General features: G+C 37.4%; 2 protein-coding genes across 2 annotated transcripts; both read left to right on the top strand.

Moving 5' to 3' along the window:
- The first annotated feature begins 419 nt into the window (after positions 1 to 419).
- LOC127944478 (olfactory receptor 2AG1) lies at positions 420 to 1,742 on the top strand. Its single transcript, XM_052540425.1, has one exon. The coding sequence runs from the start codon at positions 517 to 519 to the stop codon at positions 1,606 to 1,608; it is 1,092 nt and encodes a 363-aa protein (XP_052396385.1). The 5' UTR covers positions 420 to 516; the 3' UTR covers positions 1,609 to 1,742.
- Positions 1,743 to 3,542: 1,800 nt separating this feature from the next.
- Positions 3,543 to 11,068, top strand: si:rp71-17i16.5 (phosphatidylinositol 4,5-bisphosphate 3-kinase catalytic subunit gamma isoform). Its single transcript, XM_052540181.1, has 11 exons — positions 3,543 to 3,657; positions 4,799 to 6,735; positions 6,842 to 6,907; positions 7,041 to 7,266; positions 7,363 to 7,457; positions 7,872 to 8,018; positions 8,129 to 8,219; positions 8,477 to 8,607; positions 8,733 to 8,844; positions 9,135 to 9,292; positions 9,883 to 11,068. The coding sequence occupies exons 2-11, from the start codon at positions 4,804 to 4,806 to the stop codon at positions 10,138 to 10,140; spliced, it is 3,216 nt and encodes a 1,071-aa protein (XP_052396141.1). The 5' UTR covers positions 3,543 to 3,657; positions 4,799 to 4,803; the 3' UTR covers positions 10,141 to 11,068.
- Positions 11,069 to 13,024: the final 1,956 nt, after the last annotated feature.

Below are 13,024 nucleotides of genomic sequence, written 5' to 3'. Positions count from 1 at the left end.
GAAAATATAGCCTACTTTAATTGCACCCATATCATCAATCAATAATAATAAAATAATTTAGTTGATTAAGTAGTGTACAAAAAAATTAAACAAATTATTTTAATCAAATGATTAATCTATTTTAAATAAAATGATAGATTATTCCAATTGCATATATTGGTTTAATATTAAACTTTTAAATGAATTTTAAGGAATTAAGTTTGTAGATGGATTAGCTATAACTTTAAATGTTTTAAAGCTTTATAAAAATATACATAAAATTCTCGATTATTAGATTCACCTAGTCTCTGCGGTTTTTACAGTCTTAAGGGACAAACAAGGCGAACACTTTCAACTGGATATTTTTAAGAGAGGTATGTCTCTTTGACTGACTTTACGCCCCTCCTTCATTCACGTTTCTCACCTGTCTGCATCTTTTCTGGAGACACGTCGCGTGCAGCCGCAACAAACGCGAACATCAGTCAGCGCGTTGCCAAACTCCCAAAGCTGTCATAAAAGCGCAAGTCCTCGCACAAAATGCGTTTAACACGTGCTTTACCTTGTATCATACTATGGACTGCAGTCTACTCGTGTCCGACTCCAAGTCAGGATGCCAACATCACTTTAGACGCCCTCCAGCTGCTGGACCAGGGACGCTGCCTCTTCAGATCCATCCTGCCGTCAGATACAGCTGTGCAGGTACTGGTGTGGGTCTTTGTGGCGATGACCGTCATCTCACTTATCGTCAATGGCTGCACTCTGTTCAGTCTTGGCAATTCAGAAGACCTATCCTGGGAACCACGCTTTGCCCTGCTGAAGAACCTCATAGTAAGTGACGTCCTACTCATTGTAACCCAAGGTCCAACAGTCGCACACTGTCTGCTGCAGAAGACCACGCTGCCATATGGAGTTTGGTGTGTCACACAGTTTTTTATTAACACTGTTTGTGTTTTCTGCACTATGCTTACTATCACCTGCATGGCTTTGGAGCGCTACCTTTATGTGTGCCAGGCCATCTACTACATTAGTATACTAACCACCAAGCGCCTTTACCTCATAGTCGGTCTCACATGGCTTATATCAACATGCTTATCAACAGTGATCACAGGTTTGCTTAGTTTAGGGCACAAGAGCTCATTGGTGGGGAAACCCATTACAGGACTCCTTTGTGAGCCGGACACCTTAGAGGCCCACCTCGGCTTTCCACGAGGCTCTGCTGTGTTTAGAAAAGTAATTGGGCTTTTGGTGACACTGCTTTGCATCTTTTCCTACTCCTTCTCGTACCTGCGCATGTATCAGGAGGCACGCAATGCCGTTCAGCCTTTCCAGCAGGTCAACAAGAGGGCACGCAAAACAGTGATGTTCTACTGCTCCATGCTGCTGCTTCAGCTGCTCCCCATCTTTCTGAAGATAGCCTCGGATGCTCTGTGGGAACTGGTGGGTAACATGGCAATGGTCCGTTCACTGGATTACCCTGGAGACTGGACATCGGCAGGGACCCTACACATCATGCTGCTGGTGATGCTTCAGGTCCCTCCTTGCATTAATCCACTCATCTATGGTTTGCGCAACAGAGAGGTGAGGGAATCTCTGCCAAGGCTGCTGTGCTGGAGGAGAAACAACCGTTAAGCGAGATGATTCAGGGAATTTTCAGAAATGCTTGTTAACTGAGCCCCCAGAGGTGTGCAGCAGCCCTGGCTTGAGTGGAAACAGGATATATGTGTGTGTAATGTGTTCTTATGGTTTATTGTAAGATTATAACAACGCACAATATAAAACTTTCATGCAAAATATTTTAAATGCAAATCAGTAAATCTGACTCGAATGCAATGTGCCTTTTGTTCACGTAAAACATGTCCTTATGAAGTTTCTGTTAATATAACTAGATTACACTTTATTTGTTTAGTTTATGCAAACTATCAGCATTTATTAATGTAGGTTTGTGTTAGTTTATAAATAAACTATTGTCCATTGCAAATTCCAGTTTACTCATAATTTAATTAATTAATTTAATAAACATGTATTATTATTTTTTTTAAAGCTGATATATTAAAACATTGTTAAGAGATCATTCACATTTACCAACAATACAAATGCTGTAAATCTAAGGCCTATCGTAAAGTATAATCTTTATTTTTATATTTTAAATATATGATTGATTGCATAATATTAACCATATATATTATTTTGTCTGTTTTGACAAGAAAGTAAAAAAACTCAAAGACTGTGAATTTCATAGATGGTCCTGCTGATGTTCATGTACTCAGTCCAATGTTTAAAGCACACATCTGACAGCTTCTGTATAACCATGACAACATATGCATAAAGCTGTGAAAAATAATTGTGTTAATCATAATAATTACCTTCCAAAAAGCCATATATGCAGCATATATAGCAAAGGTTAAATAAGTCAGTTTCTATATGTCAGCACAACAGATATCAGGTTTTACTTACTAATACTGTTGCTTCATAAATTAAAACTTGTGAGATGGAAAAATGTAAATGTAAATGTGAACGGATGAAGAAGATCATCATTTCTTGTTACATTTTATGTATTTATTTGATGGTTTATTTATTGTGACAAAAATGTTTTTTGTCATGTTGCCATATAAAATGCTTTATTATGCATTGAAGACACTGTTGATTCTTTCCACTATCTTTGGTATTGTTGAAATTCGAGTATGTAAGAATTTTTTCTAAATGTAATGTGTAAAATAAAATGTATCTGTGAGATATTATATAATTATTTGATGCCAAATGATGAAAAATACTACTTTATATAACTAGACTGTCTCCATCAAAATGTCTGATACCTACAGTTCCTGTCCTTAATAATCTGCTGGAAACTGGACTCTAATGACCACTCATAGAGCACAGACACTTCAGTGATCATCACACCCAATGCTTCTTTTGTAATTTGGATTATGCCATAAAATGGTTAATTGTCCATACAGACTCTCTTTCACCACTAATTCAGTGAATGCTGCCAGTAAATGTTTCAAACGCTACTTCTATACTTTGTTTTAGACAATGATATGTGCCTTTTTGAGAAGAGTTTTCTAATATTTTTTTTACGAATTTAGACTTCCTTTTTGCCTAAAGACTAATAAAACACGCCTCGGGGGTTTTGAAATGTTTATTTTAAAGTTAATTTTCAATCTGGCAAATGCGTGAAAACCAAAGTGGCAAAACCAACGGGTCCTGCTCAACAACTATAGGCTACCTTACAGTAGATATTTATTAGTGAGCTCCCTCTAGTGATTAAAGAGAGAAACATTTTACGTTAGCAGTTTTAAGTTATTGTTCTGTTCAAATACTCCATTTATAAAACCTCTTTTAATTATAAGAGTTCTTGATGAACATTTAAACTAATATTAATGATGTGGTTAATAAAACAGAGAGATGGTGATAAGATAATAGAAAATAACTATTTAAAACAATTAAAGAATACAATTTGGGCGTGGAAAATCCATTCTGAATTTGAAACCAACAAAAGAAAAAAGCATGAAGTGATCAAAACTTTCTTCCTCACAGGTGCAGAAAGACAAAGGAATGAGGAAGTGATGAGTTGTTATGCAGTCAGTCACTTCACATTAATGCATAACAGGGAAATTGAACTGTAGCTTACACACAAGCCACAGAAACTGACCTGAAACCAAAGACACACAAGTTGTACAGGTAAGTGCAATTTTATGATTCATTATAATTATACAGCGTAAGTTGACATTCACTTGGTATTGTAATTGTAGTAAAACAAACAACTTTTTGGGAAGAATATACCGTATAGTACTTATAGTCTGTAGTCTGAAGTTTTTAGCACAGCGGGGCAAGGCTTGAGAATGATACATTCTTCTTGAGTGGCTGGCAGAACCAGTTTGTGTGTTGCAAAAACCTCTGTAGCCATCTACCTCAAACTAAAAACTGTATTTATTTGAAAACAGGAGCAACTGGTATATTCTTTTTTTTTTTTTTAATGAGGCAAGAATGATACCAATGCAAAAATGAAAATGCATTTTTAATTACACATTGCAATTTAAAAACCCAACTAAATAATAGCAGGAAAGAATGGATTTAGATATTCCAGTTTTATGTTGAGCCACCCTGTGTATCTTCTAAACTCACAATTTTTGTTAAATGATTTTTATAATTAATTTATTGTTTTGCATAGCAGTTATATACATTGTCCAGTGGGGTTTGTGCCCCCCCCCCCCACACACACACACACACACATACGCACAGACAAAATATACAGGTACAAATCACTAGAACTGTGATAATCAACTTTAAAGAAAACTTTTAACAAATGTACCCCCCCACCCCCACACACATACGCACACACACACACATAAGGAATAAGGAAATAACATTCACATCTAACAGCAAAGGGTGGAATGTAAAATAGTCTCATGTAGACAATAACTTCTCCTTGTTTTTTTAATTGTTTTTTTCATATGAACATATACAGAAATATGTCACATTACATCACATTACATATTAAAGGAGTCACTCTCTTTGAAATCCATATGTTTTGTCCCTTGAACTTTGCTCAGTAACCAAGCAACTGCAGAGCAACACGCTAAAACTTAACCCCTGCCCTAGCAAACAGTCCAAGCACCATAGCATCACAATAAGATATTAGCAAGTGCAGGCACCACTCAATTATAAATAAAAATGTACCTCAGTCCTGGCCCAACTTATCCCTCACCCCCAACTGTATCACCAACAGCACAAGACTCTTTTAAAAAGACCCTAATCTTAACACTTCACTCAAAATAAAATTTGTTACTGCTAAATGTGCTCATGTTAACTTCCATTCCAGCATCCATGGAGAACAAATGGGATGCACACCAGCAACAGGAACCTTGTTCAGATAACAACCTTGTATTCATTTGCAAGTTACCAGTCAGGGAAGGTATCCAGTTACTGGACAGGCAGGAGCCCGTTCAGATCAAACTCCCAGCGCAATGCAGCGTCCACCAGCTTCGTGTGCGCCTGTGCATGGTAGCCCAGGAGAATAACAGACTTTCAGAGCCATTTGCACTTCTGGACCCAGAACGATACAGTCTGTTGTACCACAAGGAGGAGGAGTCGTATGAAATTTATGATGACTATCAGGTATTGAAAACTCTGGATGCACCCTGGTTTCAGGGTACCGATGGTCTTCAGACTGTCTGTGTCACTGTGTTGGCTCGGAAAACTGCCTCTAAGAAGAGAACTCAATTCCAAGGCATTCTTAATGAGCTAATCGGCTATGATTTGGACTGCTCAGACACTAATCGTTTAAGTGAGCTATGCTACACCCGAAGAAAGTTTGCCACACCAAGAAGGGAAGAACTGAAAAAACGGGATCCAATAGCTTATGTCACTGAACCTTGGATAACTTCCACAGTGCTTCCAAACAACCAGCAAGGTTACATTCAGTCAAAACTCTCAGTGACCATTTACTATAATAGTTCAGTCCTTTCCATTAAAGCTGACGTGACACATACGCCCAGTGATCTCCTCAAAACTGTCTGGGAATCATCCCCAAAGGAGGACCTGTCATTCGAAGGATGGTCGGTTGATTATGTGCTCAAGGTGTGTGGCAGAGAGGAATTTTTGAGTGAAGACTTCCAGCTTTCTGACTACCTGTGGGTCAGACATTGCCTTGAAAACATGCTGGAGCTTTATCTCTCAGTGGTTGCTATCTCATCCCTTCCAGATAACACAGTAGGTAGAGAGTATTGGCCACTGGTGGACAGTCTTACTGGTCTCTCAAGCTCCCACGAAGAGCTTTCCCTTAAAGAGAAGAAAGTAGAGGACATTGTGATGATTTCCCTCTGGGACTGTGAGAGAAAGTTCAGGGTTAAACTCCTAGGGTTTGATATCCCAGAACTCCCAAGTAAGGTACCGCCACTTGTCCATGTAGAAGCCGCTTTAATCTATGGTAGAAAGACTGTGTCAGCAGTTTGTTCAACTTCAAAAGAGTTTACAGATGAAGTGCTGTGGAACACCTGGCTGGAATTTGACATTCTGATCAGGGATATCCCTCACGGAGCTAAATTAGGCCTCACAATTAATGCCAGTACTGTCGAAGGCATGTCAACCAAGGAATCAAAGTCGAACACCTCTAAAGCATCAGATTACCAGAAAGGAAAAGGGCAAGTATTATACTTTGTAAACCTCCAGTTGATTGACCACAGATCCCTTCTTAGCCAAGGTCCACACACTCTACACATGTGGACTTTCCCAGAATGGGACGAGGAGGCATTCACTTACGAAGCAGAAAAGCTGTCTACAGCCACCAACCCTGATGTAGCCAAAGCAATGGCAATTACCTTTATGCTGGATCGTTACAGCTTTCCCGTTGTCCTGCCACATGCCAAAAGCTCTTCTACTAGTGGTACATCTCCTATTTCTGACTCTTCTACACTGGACATTTCAGGAGAATCCAGACTCTACTCACCATCCAAAGAGGCTTCTCCAACAACACCTTTCATAAGGACAGATTGCCTCAGAAGGTTTAAAGAAGAAAGTGTCCACTATGCCTCAAATTTACCTCAGTTTCTTCGCAAAATCGACTGGATGATGCCTACTGCGGTCCAGGATGTCCATTGGCTATTGAGTCACTGGGGACCAGAGGATATGGAGCTGTCTGTGGCCCTTGAGCTTCTGAGTGTGGATTTTGCAGACCTGAAGGTCAGAAGATTGGCAGTCCAAAGATTAGAGATCCTATCCAATGATGAAGTACTTAAGTACCTGCTGCAGCTGGTTCAGGTGAAGAATTATATTAGTGTATTGACCTGTACAGCAATGCTAGTTTTGTAACTCAGAGTTGTAGTATTGAGAAGCAAAACCTAATAAGGCATGTCATTTTCTGTAGACCCTTAAAGTCGAACCATATCATGATAGCTGTTTGGCAAGATTCCTTCTCAAAAGAGCACTGAGGGTGAGTCACGTTTGCAGCTGTGCATACTTCATTAGAGGATGATTTACATTTCTGTCATTTTTACCAAAAATAACTAACGAAGATAGATACTGTAAAGGTTAACTATGTACTGTTGCCATTTCCTGGAACACAGAGCAAACGGATCGGCCACTTCTTTTTCTGGTATTTGCGGAGTGAGGTGGCAGGTTGCCCATTTTTTCGACAGCGTATGGCGGTCATACTGGAGGCATATCTTTTGGGCTGTGGAGAGGCAATGCTGACTGAATTCCAGAGTCAAGTACAGGTCGTCAACTGCCTGCATGACGTGGCTCTAACAGTGAAGGTGCTCTACCCAGATAGAACCGATCTTCCATCAACAGGTAACAGGTTCAAACAACTGTGCCCTCAGTACTGTGTGTCATATGCAGTACACACACCTACATCATCATGTGTGTGTGTGTCTGTGTGTGTGTCAGCTCCTCAGAAGCTGCAGGAGTTATTGGAGGAGTGCAATTTACCCTCTGACTTCCTGGTGCCTTTTGATCCCCGTGTCAGAGCAGGAAGTATCATAGTGAGTTGATATATTTATCTATAGGGATTGTTTCCAGTATATGCTTGAATGTTAAAATGTTATAACATTTTTGGTCCAGGAACTTTTATAAGCATCTCTAAGTCATGGGTTCATTACTTCTAACCCAAAGGAAACTTGTTCCCAAATGAAATTGTTTGTAAGCCTTCATAAACTGATCTGAACTTAAACTTTAAGAACTTTAAAAAATTGTCCGTAATGCAGGGTACACACTAAATTGAAAATTCTGTTCACCCTCATTTATCCTTTTGAAAAATTGCTTTTTAGACCATATTACCTATATTGTTTCATTGAAACATGCCTCAGAATATCTGCTTTTGTATTTGGCAGAAAGAAAGAATACAAGTTTAGAACGACACAGCAACATTTTCATTTTTGGGTCATTTTGTCATACAGCTAAAAGACTGTAAAGTGATGGCGTCTAAGAAAAAGCCACTCTGGCTTGAGTTCTCCTGTGTACAGTCAGAAGCTCCAGCTTCTCCTCCTGTCGGCATCATCTTTAAGCATGGAGATGACCTCCGACAGGACATGCTTATCATCCAGGTAAATATGCAAATGCTAAAAAACAGTTGACTGATTTACACTAGTAAGTAGAAACAAAGTTAAGAAATTAAAGGTTTTTTTATATATATATATATATGTTGTTTTTTCAGACGCTTATTGTCATGGACTCAATTTGGAAAGAAATAGGATTAGACTTGAACCTGGTGCCCTATGGCTGCATTTCAACAGGATATAACATAGGTAATGATCAGTCTCTCTTGTTCTTATAAGAGAAGTATATTACTGCAGTGAGAACACTTTAAATATAAAAAAAACACTGACAGACAATCAAAAAGTTAATCAAAATATAAGCAAGAAAAATAATAATAATTATGGCACAGCACTCTTGTACACTTGATTCTGATTGGCTGCAGAAAATAACATCTAATGACCAACAAACAGATTAGAGACTGCCGTCTCTAACTTAATATTCAGCTGTATATTGGTCTTTGATGCAGGAATGATTGAGATTGTGCGAAATGCGATCACTATTGCCTCGGTTCAGAAGAGTCAGGGAGGTGTGGCGGGAGCTTTCAAAAACAATGCCTTATATGACTGGCTTCAGGGGAAGTGCCCATTCCAGGAAAAAGTAAGCAGATATACTGTACAAATACTATGTCATGTGAGCTGTCATTCTACCAGATCTGTCTCTACAGTGTGACATACAGATATTTAATCGTTCTCTACCTTTTGTCTTGAATTTTGGTGCTATAGAACTTTCAAGCTATGGAGAAGTTTGTGAACTCGTGTGCCGGCTACTGTGTGGCTACATACGTGCTGGGTATAGGTGACCGCCACAACGACAACATTATGATCACTGAACAAGGTAAAAGAACAAGTTAGCTTCTGTCATAGGCAAAAAGACAAAATAAAATCACATCATCATGTGAATTATTGTATTTGCAAAACCAGTAAACTATTACAATTAAATGATCTATTTCAATTTCAGTCATGATCTTGTTACATCTGGTAACTAAAATATGATTCATGTAACATTTTTGAAAACGTATTATAGGTAGATTTTTAGAGAGGGTTCAATAACACAGAACATGCCTTAGATGTACCAGTAATGTCCACTTTCAATTATACTAATGTTAAATTCTCTATTCTTCTCAGGGAACTTGTTCCACATTGATTTTGGGCACATCTTGGGCAACACTAAGAGCTTCCTGGGGGTGAACAGAGAAAGGGTGCCCTTTGTCCTCACCCCTGACTTCCTGTACGTTATGGGCAGGGTGAAAGGCAAAACCAGCCTCTACTTCCAGAGATTTAGGGTAGGTTCTGTTACACAGTTTCTTTTTGAAATATTTTCAGTGTTACAGGCCCTTGCAACCACTGTTGTTATTGTTAAATAAAATGAAATTTAAAGCTATTCAAATCTGTTACCAGTTATTAAAATGAAGCTGAAATAAAATATAAATATTAAAATAATAACTTAAACTTAAAAATGAGAAGGGTTGCACATGCACCCAAGTGAAATACGTTGAAGTAATAAAATGACGTGCACTAAAACTAAATGAGATAACAATAAACTAAAGTTTATAGAATTATATATATAAAAATGTCAATTAAAATGACTACGCAAAATCTAAAAATAAAAGCTAATTCAAAATATTAAATAATACTGCATTAGTTAATAAATAATAATAAAATAATGTATGCAACTAATGCAAAATTTGAGAAGGATTAGTTTCTCCTGTCAGCCTATTTTATTATGCTTTAAGAAAGTTCTAGTTTTGGTAGTGATCTGGATTCATGAAAGAGTATCTCATAAAAAATAAAACAAATCTGTATGCTTACTCATGCAGTCAAAGTAATGCTACAGCTATAATCTGAACTCCAGTATCCGTTTTTTTTTCTTTAGGACACCTGTATCAGTGCCTATCTGTCCCTCCGAGCTCAGTCTCACCTTCTTGTCACTCTGTTCTCTCTAATGCTACTCACGGGAATCCCTGAGCTCAGCATGTCACAGGACATGCTCTACCTGCGAACTGCACTGCAGCAGGATCAGGGGGAGGAAGAAGCTCGGAATCACTTCCTGCAGCAGATTACCCTCTGCGAGCAGAAAGGTTGGACTGTTCAGGCAAACTGGTGGTTTCACATGATGGCGGGCATTAAATAGAAAACATAAGGAACCTATGTACTTTTTTGATGGTTACTGTAGCAAAGGGAATGTCTGTTCATGCTACAATTTATTGATGTCAAAAGGTTTGAGAACCAAAAGGTTTGAGGATCATAATTAACTCTTATTACCCGTATATCATTCCAAACTTGATTTGCTTATTTCCTTTGCTAAGTTGAAAAAAAAGGAGATGTTTGTCAGAATGTTCATGCTACTCTATACAACAAAAGTGGCCTGGGGCTGGCAAAAAGCCTAAAATCCTAAAAGGACAAAAAACACCATTAAAGCACTACAGAAGCGGTTCATTTCAAGTCTTATTGAAGCCATACAACATATTAAACAAAGACTAAATAGTTACTTTTTTTCCATTCTCTGTAAACCTTGAATCTTATTTATCCATTTCAAATGTATACAAATTCAAATTTTTAATTTTACATTTTGGCTGAACTATCATTTTGAATGTTATTTTATCTTGTAAATTACATGGAGAAAGCTAACAAACAATACATTTTTGCTTGTTACTTCACATATAATTTTTTTTCCATTAAACAATCATCAAAGAACCTGAGTCACAATTCACAGATAAATTTAGACTCTCGACCATTAGAAAGACCATCAGTGTGTCATTAGGTACTGTAAGTAATAAGGATGACACACCAGGAAATGAGTCCTTACATGTAAACAGAGTAATCACATGTTCTCATATGAGTACCATACTGCTATTTACAGTTGTTGCCTTTAGAGGGCACTCTGGCCCACATTCACCTCACATACACTGGGTCATGAGACAACAGATATAAAAACACGTTGCTTGTTAACAATAGACTCTTAGACAAAATTGTTTCAGTTCTTGTAAATAGTATATAAAAGTACAACATAAAAATGTGAAATTCCTTCTGTAAATGTAATGTTGTTAAGTTGTCATGGCTGTCGGTGAGGGTAGGGAGAGAAGGGAGGGGTGTTTGGTGGGTGTTGGGGTGTTTTGAAAGCCAGCAGTTTGGGGGGCATGGGCGGGGGGCTGTCAAGTCTGTCTGAGAGACTGTTTCCAGACAGACAAGACTCCATGCTTAGCTTCTCATCTCTTATCCACTGCATCCTCACAACATTCCTTTCTTCCTTCAGTCTTTTCCTTTGTTTTTAAACGTTTTTTCCCATGATGTAAAAAAATGTTTTAAAAATTTCATCTTTAAAACAACTTAGCATTAATTTATTTCACTATTCCTCGATTCCTCTTTCTTACGCATTCACACACACAAACACACGCCAAGACGGCATCAGTGTGTTTCTGACAAGGATGAGCACATGGTCGTCCCACACACTGGTACGTTTCTTGGGACTGATCATTCTTCACTATAAGATTTCTTCAAGGAATTTCAAATCTCTGTTACTGCACTTTATCAAAAGGTAAGGCTATACACAATAGACTGCATGTTAATGAATATATATGCAACAATTATATATTAAGTTTCTACATTTTTTAATTTCTTGGTCTTCAGATACATTGACTTTCAGCGGCTGATTCAAAGTCTTCCCTCAGACAAGATGAATATTACATAGACAAAAAGGTATTCATTCTATAATTTAATATAATATAATACATAATAATAATATAAAAAATATATTATAAATATGTTACATCAAATATGGTTCTTGGAATTGAGCCTAATATAGGTATATTATTGGTAGGTATATTTCTGGGTATATATATATTTTGCTATAAATATTGTGATTTAAATATTTGTGCTTTACACTTGACATCCTACAGGACTTTTTAAGTGAACCATGTTCAGAATTACAGTATAGCATTGCTTTACACTAAATTGTCTAAGTGACACTCTGCTTTTAAACCCACATGGATTTGTGGTCATATTTTATCTCCATGTACTCTCCTTGAGATCAAAAAAAGATCTGATTCAACCTGCTTTTTATAATTGAGAAGCTTCAGTGATTACTTATAAGGGTGTGTATGTAGGCAAGTCAGTTCATATCAGTTTGAGTCCTGGTTACTGTGTGCATGTGGAGGACACAGTCAAGCAGTAATGGTTTCCAGTGCAGAAAAGAGCACTGACCTAGTTCACGTAAGACAGAATAGCCAGACGAGCCCCGAATCTCCCTGCATCATTAAAAAAAAAAGCATGGATGAGGACATTTCTAATTACTGTCTGATCAATGCAAAGTATTTTTCAACAATAACAGAACAAATGAATGTAGAAAATAACGATTTTGTTCTGCATTGTGAGGTAATACTGTAAGTAGAGTTTCATTAGTGTGTTCTGTAACACTGGGTGCTTTAACTAAAGTAAATCACTAATCCTCAAGGTGAACTGTATTGCATTAGCAAAAACAAAAAACATACAGCAAACAAACAAAAAAACTGCAACATAGAGACTCAACTTATATTCTTTTGCCATAACATCTCTGTGCTGTTACTTATCATCAAATCAGTTGTGAAGTGCAATTTCCGCTCATAATAGCTTGAAACTTTGGAAATCTATTGCATTTATGAATTTCTTTTTCTGTATCCAAGTCCTAGGACAAATGTTAAAGATTTGAGTTAAATACCAATAAATTGTGTGTGTGTGTGGTTTTTTTTTTTATGACTGCAAACATGTAGAGATTTGTGTACACGTCTTTTCAGGTTAAGTATAGGCGTGGCTGACTACATACAACTAAAACTGACAGAAACAGCTCATTGGCCTCAAGGGCTAATCTTAAAGGATCACAAAATCATAAAACATAATTTTTTGTTAACAGATGTGCAGACATTGTATATTATGGAAATTGTACCAAAACAGAGATATCAAACTCTTCAGATATTAGAGCCAAAAACTTTAAAGCAAATAATTCAAGCTAAATCTCTAATAAGGCTATTAATAATTTAATA

This window comes from Carassius gibelio, chromosome A23 (assembly GCF_023724105.1).
Source record: "Carassius gibelio isolate Cgi1373 ecotype wild population from Czech Republic chromosome A23, carGib1.2-hapl.c, whole genome shotgun sequence".
Lineage (NCBI taxonomy): Eukaryota > Metazoa > Chordata > Actinopteri > Cypriniformes > Cyprinidae > Carassius > Carassius gibelio.
This window is presented reverse-complemented; position numbering and strand designations above follow the sequence as displayed.

Coding starts and splice junctions, on each gene's coding strand:
- LOC127944478 (XM_052540425.1), top strand. CDS start 517: ATGCGTTTAACACGTGCTTTACCTTGTATCATACTATGGACTGCAGTC.
- si:rp71-17i16.5 (XM_052540181.1), top strand. CDS start 4,804: ATGGAGAACAAATGGGATGCACACCAGCAACAGGAACCTTGTTCAGAT. Junction 6,736..6,841: donor ACCTGCTGCAGCTGGTTCAG/GTGAAGAATTAT, acceptor CATTTTCTGTAG/ACCCTTAAAGTCGAACCATA. Junction 6,908..7,040: donor TTCTCAAAAGAGCACTGAGG/GTGAGTCACGTT, acceptor CCTGGAACACAG/AGCAAACGGATCGGCCACTT.